Below are 8,309 nucleotides of genomic sequence, written 5' to 3' on the forward strand. Positions count from 1 at the left end.
TTTTACGAATCACATTGTTGTGCATATATTTTAAAATAATTTTATCTGATGCAAGGAAAAATATTTATTTATTATGGAGAAATATTTGCCAAACCCAATTTGTACATTTTCTCCATCCATTAGTGTGATGTTGCTATACATACAATGAAATTGTGATGGTGTGAAAGCAAAAAAGTTGCATATTATCCCTACAAAAGGAAGTTGCATAAATTACTTGGAAAATATGTATGGGAAAAATATATTTATTCTGCAAAAAAGAGGCAATTTTTTTTACATGTGTACATTTAATATGATGTGACTTCACCAAGTATTTTCACATGATAAAACATATACTTGCCATGTAGCAACTGCTATTTTAATGCCCAAATAACGAACATGTGCGCAAATGCACTACAAGCTTCCGTTAAGAAATAGACGAGGGTCAGGTATAAACGGTGAAATTCATGAAACATATATAAATGTAGCAGAAAAGTTACATACTAGATTCTACAAATGTCTATATTCTTTTCTTAAAACCATTTATTTACAAATGGAGGAAGTGCAAAAAATGCCAAGGAGTAGGTTGGAAGCACATATCTAATCTGACATTTTATGACAGATGTATTAACAGAATGTGGCCACAATAAACTAACTGCCTATTCTTCAATGTTAATGAGTGTACACAAGATTTTTTTTTTGGCACATACATTACTAATAGCTTCAAACAGTGAAAACGATGATACATGTACACCCTTGTTGAACTTAAAGACAGTTTGTAGTTGTCATTTCCTTCACCTCCCACCTTACTGCAAATCAATGATATCAAGAAAGGATACAAATACAGTAAAAAGAAACAAATCACATGCTATCCATTTTTCTTTATCTAGGAAAAATAATGTGATTATCATATCTTAACTACCTTTTGATTGATGAAATGGCAGGCCATGAGGTTGTCCCATATGAGAGCCCAAGCCCCACCATGGGCATCCACCATATCGTGATGGTGATGTACCAGCAGTTGGGCCGGGGGACGGTGTTTGCGCCACAAGTGCGCCAGAACTTCAACACGCGCAACTTTGCACGCCGCTTCAACCTCGGCCAGCCTGTCGCCGCCATGTACTTCAATTGCCAACGGACGACGGGCACCGGTGGGAGAAGGTTCACCTGACCTGCCCAATTTATCCATCAACCATGTTTCGTGAGCCAAGTTGAAGGCCAAAGCTTGGGTTACCAGCGCATGATATATATATATATATATATATATATATATATATATATATATATGATTGATCAGCTATGTTTCAGCTCAAAGGCCATTAATTAGGATTGAGCTTGCCAGTAGCTATGTATGTATGCTTACAAATACATGATTGCCACATCACACGGTACTTAGCTAGAAAAAATTGGAATAACCGTACTTGTGTAGGATCCTTAAGTAATGTGCCTTCACAAGGATGCATTGCCACTATTTAATAAGGGATGTGGCAATTTGACACATGTTGGTAATGAGATATATGTGGTTGCTATGATCTTCACTTTGTGCAAAATGATTAGGTATTTTCATGAGTTAGATTTGGACAGCCATGAGAGTGGGGTCGGCCTATGGAGAGAGCAAACTAATGGCACATGCACAATATACATATATCACGCTTCATGCCAGAACAATTCAAATCAAAGCCTAGTCCACTACTTGATACAAAAACAACACAATGCAACAATGAATAGTAGCAGACACAATCGGGTATTATTCACATCTAATTTGGACTTGGTGCATGCTATGTACTAACATATTTTGTTTATTTGTGTTCTCGTGATGTGCATTGAATTTGTTTCTATACTCATGCCTCGAGAACTAGTTTGGCAGATGTGGCTGGTAGCACATGAGTAGTCTAAGGGTCGATGTTGGGTTGGAGAAGCCAAAGTAGATTTTGGTTAAAACAATTTTATCATGTTATGGCGCTTTGGCTAAAACAGGTGACGACGAAATTCCGGTAGGCGCCATTAACGTCCTGGGAAGCATTGGTGTGATGTTGGTTTTCCTCCTCTCCTCGAGGCCCAAGCTAACGAAAAACCTTGGTTGAAATGTTCGTGGATTGGACGAAGATGACACTTCCCGCCCTTCGTGGAGGCATCAACATGGAGCCGGCATATGTTGTTGGGGCTGCTGCTTGAGGCTTATCCGTATGGTGGTAGGAATAGTTTCCCCAGATTCCTTGGCATTTGTACTCGGTTGGAAGAGCAATGGTGGGCAAACGCGTCGGATGGCTATTTGGCAAGGAGCAACATGGTCGTTGTATATCTATTGCAGTGTTCGGTGTGTTTTTGTCTTTGTGTGTTGTGAGGTTGAAGTCAATGGATCTCGAGAGATGGGTGATGAGACGGTCTTGAGCCTGTGTTGGTGGCTACGCCATGGTGTTATTGGTCTACCTTGTTTTTTTAATCTTTATGTGAGTCATAACAATGATTGCTGCCCGGTTTTCCTCTTATTAACTGGGTAAATATTTGTCATTGGTTTTACTTCTCTATTGGATTTGCTTATTTCCCAGTTGACATTGACTCTGAGAACCATTTATCTAGTGACCTGACGTTGAGATTCGTGAAAATTCTTTTTTAGCAATGATAACAAGTTAGATATTTTTTGCACTAGATGAACATAATCATTACAAGACAGTGAATATTTTCTTAGATTTGTATGAATAAATGTGCAAAGCCGATCGAGAAGCAATATATTTCCATTCGATTGAGCTTTGACCTAATAAATAGGCAGAGGTAAGCTGGCCTCTCTGGTGTAAAAATTCCTTCTTATCTTTTTTTTTCAAAAATGTTAAGCTCGATAAGTGGAGACATAGTCATGGAAACATCTTCCGTTTCACTCCCAACAAAGACATTAGGGCATCTTCAAAGCGGACCCTCAAACCTTCCACAATCGTCTGGGCCGCGTTGTTCAGATTCAGACGTAGTTTGTCATCCAATGCGGTTCTATATCAGTCTGCTGACGTGTCCAAAGGTCCGTTTTTTAATAAAACGAGACAAAAGGGGCTTTCCCTGGTCCGGACATTTACCTGACAAATAGAAAACCACCACACCTTCTCCTCCCTGTCCGGATGGCGGAACGCCGCGCTGCTGGCTGATGCATATTGCTTTGGCGGAAAGTGATAGCATGCACATATGTTGTTTGTCGGCAGGTTTAGTATGTATAGTTGGCAGAAGGTTTAAACATGCATGCATATTTGGCAGAAGATTAGCTTGCATGCATGTGCTTACACTTTTTTGTTCCCTTTTTCAAGTGCTTTTATTCATGTAAAGGGTGATTGCTGCTAATATATTTGGCGCATGATTGTTGTTGTTTGGCCAAAGATGGACGGATATTTGAGGTATCGAAATTGCTTCATGCACGATCCTGCTGCCCGACGCATGCACACTATCGAAATCTAGCGGCCGGGCCCGATGTATGCACACATGTGTGGCCGGATTTAAACATCATCTATGAGTCGTCTATATTTTATCATGTGTATAGCACAACTCTTGAGGTGTAGAGTGGAATAGATGGCTCCCGTATCCATGTTGAGACACCAGTCTAGACCGATTTTCGAACAAATAATGTATCCGTCTACGAGTCGACATTGAAGATGCCCTTATACCAATATTTATTTTCTATATAGCCACTAGAAAAGTATTTTTCTCGTATGATCCGGAAAATAGACCACGTTCCACTATCAAAAGATTACGGAACAGAAAGAAAAACCACAGAAAAATTTGCCAACCGACAGCGATATGCAAGGCCATCTTCTTGTTCTTCTTCCGCATGCTGCTGCGTAGAATATGCCTTGCGATGATGCCGCTGTTAGCGGCTGTTATTTTTTTTGAGGGGTTAGCGGCTGTTATTTGTACGTGACAGTTTGTATCCGACCGGGCATCGAGTTAGCCGAAGGCATTTCATTGCATGCCGCCTGCATAGTTGCATCTTTGACCGTGCGGAATAACTTGCTATAGTATCATGGTTGGTGACAGGGTACCACAGGATAACAGGGGTTCCTTTACGAGGTTTACGATCGAGATGTTCCTGATCGCGCGCGCCAATATTTTGGAGCCCGAACAGGCAATTGATTGAAAGCTGGTAAGGTTCGTGTAGTCCAACTTGATGGATAGCTCGTGGACAATGTTGTCACTGGCTATCACGAGCATCAGTTCTCTTCTTTGATGTACAAGAAACAAAGAAGCACGAGTTCGGCGTGTGATTCTGCATGTCGGGCTGTCGACAGCGTATATCAGATGCGGCTGGTAGAAACGTATAGTCAGTGGCGAATCCTTCGGTTTTGCCAGAAAAAATACTAGTATACATGTGGAAGCCTTCAACCGTGGAAGCTAATAAAAAAAAGAATAACGTTAATACATGCGGCGGCTCCGGTCACATTTCTAGGTTTTGAGATGTGATGATATACATTATAGAGTTGGGTAGCACCGACCGAAGAGAAGTTTGTTCTCTTCATCAGCAGCGGTTGCTGTTTTGATGCACTGGTCCATGGGGCGTTAACACGACGACTTACCGACTATCTACTACAACAAGGTTTGTCCGGCTCAGATGCGAGAGGGGCAAAGACGGCGGAGTGCCTTCGGCTCGCTATAGTGTTTGTGGTCGTCGTTAGGTGGTTTACGGAGCTGGATGTATTTTTTTATTTCTAGTGTACTTTGTACTACCTTGACTGTTGATGAATGGATCAAAAGTTTTCTCAAAAAAGAAGAAGAAAAGTTTGTTCAACATGGTTTGAGATGGTTTGTGCATATACAACACAGGTCTGTTGAAACTTTATTGCATAGCGGATAGCTGAAGTGTGTTAATAATGTCAAAAAATGGTTAATGTAGACCAAACTTGAGATGAAGGACTGAAATATCATCAAAAAACTAATCCAGGACATAGATGCGTGGAACTCAGCTATCCACATGTGAGAACGATGAATTGGTTTCAAGATCTTATGAGTTTCAGCTCTAACCTACCCTAATTTGCTCGGCCTAAAAACTTTGTTGTTTTTGTTGTTGTTGGCGTCAAGCTTCTCTCTTGCGTCAACTAGCTAGTTGATGAAAAGTCCATGATACCACTATAATTAATAAGAACATGAAACTGATTTCCAAACATCCTAAAGTGCTAAAAATGACAATAAAAAGGTCGGTTCAGTTCAAACATCATGAAAGTAATCATAAGTAATTAATTTGGAGTGTTGATTCCGCCAGCCCTGCTACCACCTACCAGCTGCAAAGATCTATTTTTTTTTCAAACATTATCCAAGCAATCAGGATCGGAAGCAAAACAAAGCTGCCAATTTATCCACTGTGAAGGGAGCAAAACTGACTAGAAATTAAGCCCAACCCACAAAATCGAGTTCTTTTGGGCTTTGCCCCTATATGGGAGCGAGAGGAGACAACGCCGGGAGCAATGACGAGCGCTCCTTCGGGGCCCTCACAACGATCAGCGTCACCTCACGCGCTCTCAGCCGCCCGTCACGTGTCGCGCTCTGGGTTCTTTCTCCGGATTTATTTATTTTTTAATTTTTCCGCACGCATTTTTGACTTTTTAAACGGGCTTTTTCGACGTTTCAGTTTTCTATCGGTCTTCCTTAGCTTTTGGATAAAAAAAATATTGCGCAAAAAATGTGTTTTCTTTCTCTTTTCTTTCGCGAGTGTCACAGTTTTGCTTCCGCGAGAGGCACTGTTTTGCTTTCGCGAGAGTCACAGCCGTGCCTCTTGATAATGAAAAAAAAATGCATTTTCTGTTTTTTTTCTTTCGCGAGAGGCATGGTTTTGCTTGCGCGAGAGGAATTTGCGAGAGGCACGGCCGTGCCTCTCAGAAATGGAAAAAGCACGTTTTCTATTTTTTTCCTTCCGCGAGAGGCACGATTTTGCTTTCGCAAGAGGCACAACCATGCCTCTCGAAAACGAAAAAACCCGTGTTTTCTTTTTATCTTCTTTCGCGAGAGGCACGGTTTTGCTTCCGTGAGAGGCATGGTTGTGCTTTCGCGAGAGGCACGGCAGTGCCTCCTCGGAAACGGGAAAAACATGTTTTCTCTTCTTTTTTTCCTTCCACGAGTGGCACGGTTTTGCTTCCGCGAAAGGCATGGTTGTGATTCCGCGAGAGGCACAGGCGTGCCTCTTTCAGAAAGGGAAAAACTCATGCTCCCGGCTAGGTTTTTTCATCTGGTTTTTTTCGTGAAAAAAAAGTTTGTCAAAACCTATCAACGTGGGATCTAATTTTGAAGATCTCGACACGAGGAATCCAACTGTGAAAACGGTTCAAGATTTGGACGCACGGTATAAGAGATAAAACGTTTTGAATAAATGGATCTATGAAAAAAAGTGAAAACTTCCAGATTGCGACAAGTGGCGCACATGCAGAGCGCCACTTGTCACAACCTGGGAAGGTGGGAGTGATCTTTACAATAAGTACTCCTCAATTAGTGATTTCGAACAGCGCCAGTTAGATCAACTGGCGCCCAGGTGCACGTGTGCTGCGCCGGCCCAGCCACGATTGGTTAACATATGGACCAGTTGAATGTTGACTTTTGGAAAAAAATTGGAGAATCATAAAATTTAAAAAAACTTAAAAAAAATCACGTATTTGAAATAGTTCGTAAATTCCAAAAATGTTAACGTATACGATAAAAGTTTGAAATTTTCGACAAACTTTATTGATTTTAAAAAAGTACGAATTTTTTAAAATTTCATGGATTTTAATAAATGGTCGCAAAAAAGTTCATGAATTCTGAAAATAATCAAAAAATTTGGAAAAGGATCATGGATTTTTAAAATTTTTTTTGGAAAAATTATGTGGTTTGGAAAAATGAAAATCCAAAACTTGAAAATAGTTCATCGATATAGACATATTCATGCATCTAAAAAAAGTTCATAGATTTAGAATACTTCATGGTTTTGATAAATTTCATAATTTTTAAAAAGTTGAAGAATGTGGAAAAAAGTTCATAGGAAATAGAAAAAGAAATTTATAAATTTGGAAAAGGTTTCAAGAATTTTAGAAAAGCTTATAGATTGTTGTAGAAAAATAAAATAAAAATAAATGGAAAATGGAAAGAAAAAAATTAAAATGGAAAATAAAATATTAAAATCCTTAGAATACTCGTTTTGGAAAAAACCATGGAAAACTGCTAAAGAGAACTGGTGGAACCTTCTAGAAGGTTCCTAAAACCTGTGAGAAAAAAACTACCTAGACCGTCTTTGTGAACGAGAAAAAATGTTAAATGGACCGAGCCCAAGGTGGAGGGGGGTGTGCGTCACTTTGGCCAAACACCTATAACTAGCGCTACCTTATAAAAAACCTATAAGTGGCGTTGAAGGCGCTGAATAGGGTTTGGGGTGACATGAGTACTAGTAATTTCATCAATCCCTAAAAAAGTAATTTCATCCGGATGTAAATTACATAACCAAAAATATAAATTGTTGGATTAGTATTGAAACTAGTTTTGGACTGGTTGTTGGCCGAAGATATATCCGGCAAAATTGGAAGCCTTATATTCCTAGCTTGGGAACTATATAATTAAAAAACACCATGGTTGATATGTTGCTGTTATGTCAGCACCTTCCAACTTTCATGATTAATATTAGCGGGAGTGAGAAATTTCAGGAAAATCATGATATTTGATCTGTGACTTGAAATTTAAATTCAATGAGCCAGGTTAGTGTCTTAAGTTTTGAGGCCATCCCCTTTTTTCGTCCTAAATTCCAATGTGTACAACACTAGTGGACCTTAACTGCTTCCTAGAGCAGCGATGGGGATGTGTTGCTATATTTCGATCTGGTGTGCGGGGGTGGCGGCCCTGGACCGCTTGCAGAAGATCTTTGTCATTGTAGTTGTAGGTTGTTGGCCAACTCCATCGGATGTGCGTGCAATGGTGGAACACAGTGGGTTTACATGTGGCGGCGATTATCAATGGCGGTTACGATTCCTCCCCCACTCCCTTCAGATTTGGCATCTGTAGCGGCGGCTATCGCCCTTGTTGGAAAATGGCGCATGTCCTTGTAGCGGCAGCAAGACTGGCGCGTGGATGGTGAACACGAGTGGCACACGGATGCTTAGCTTCATCCACGAGAGCAATGGACACAGATCACTCATCGATTGGATGACACGAGCATCGCACACGGGAAAGACGGCTGGTGATCGGGCCCTTATGAGGACTCCCTACCAGCTTTGCCTACCAGAATGCTCGACGTCGTGTCTTGAACCGCCGTCGGCTGACTTCAATGAAGACATGGTGAGGCTTCTGAATGGTCCCATATGGGCTCTTAAGGCATGGCCAATGGGTCACCCCAGCCTGATGCCCCA

The 8,309-nt window shown here is 40.8% G+C and overlaps 1 protein-coding gene across 1 annotated transcript in view; it reads left to right on the plus strand.

The window, feature by feature from the left end:
- The window catches only part of LOC119336595 (protein FLOWERING LOCUS T-like), a 2,448-nt gene extending 1,301 nt beyond the window's left edge, over positions 1-1,147 (plus strand). Inside the window, exon 4 of the mRNA XM_037608644.1 lies at positions 921-1,147. Coding sequence (XP_037464541.1) covers positions 921-1,147 — 227 coding nt within the window. The remainder of the gene's footprint in view (positions 1-920) is intronic.
- Positions 1,148-8,309: the final 7,162 nt, after the last annotated feature.

This window comes from Triticum dicoccoides, chromosome 7B, assembly GCF_002162155.2.
Source record: "Triticum dicoccoides isolate Atlit2015 ecotype Zavitan chromosome 7B, WEW_v2.0, whole genome shotgun sequence".
In the NCBI taxonomy this organism is placed as follows: domain Eukaryota; kingdom Viridiplantae; phylum Streptophyta; class Magnoliopsida; order Poales; family Poaceae; genus Triticum; species Triticum dicoccoides.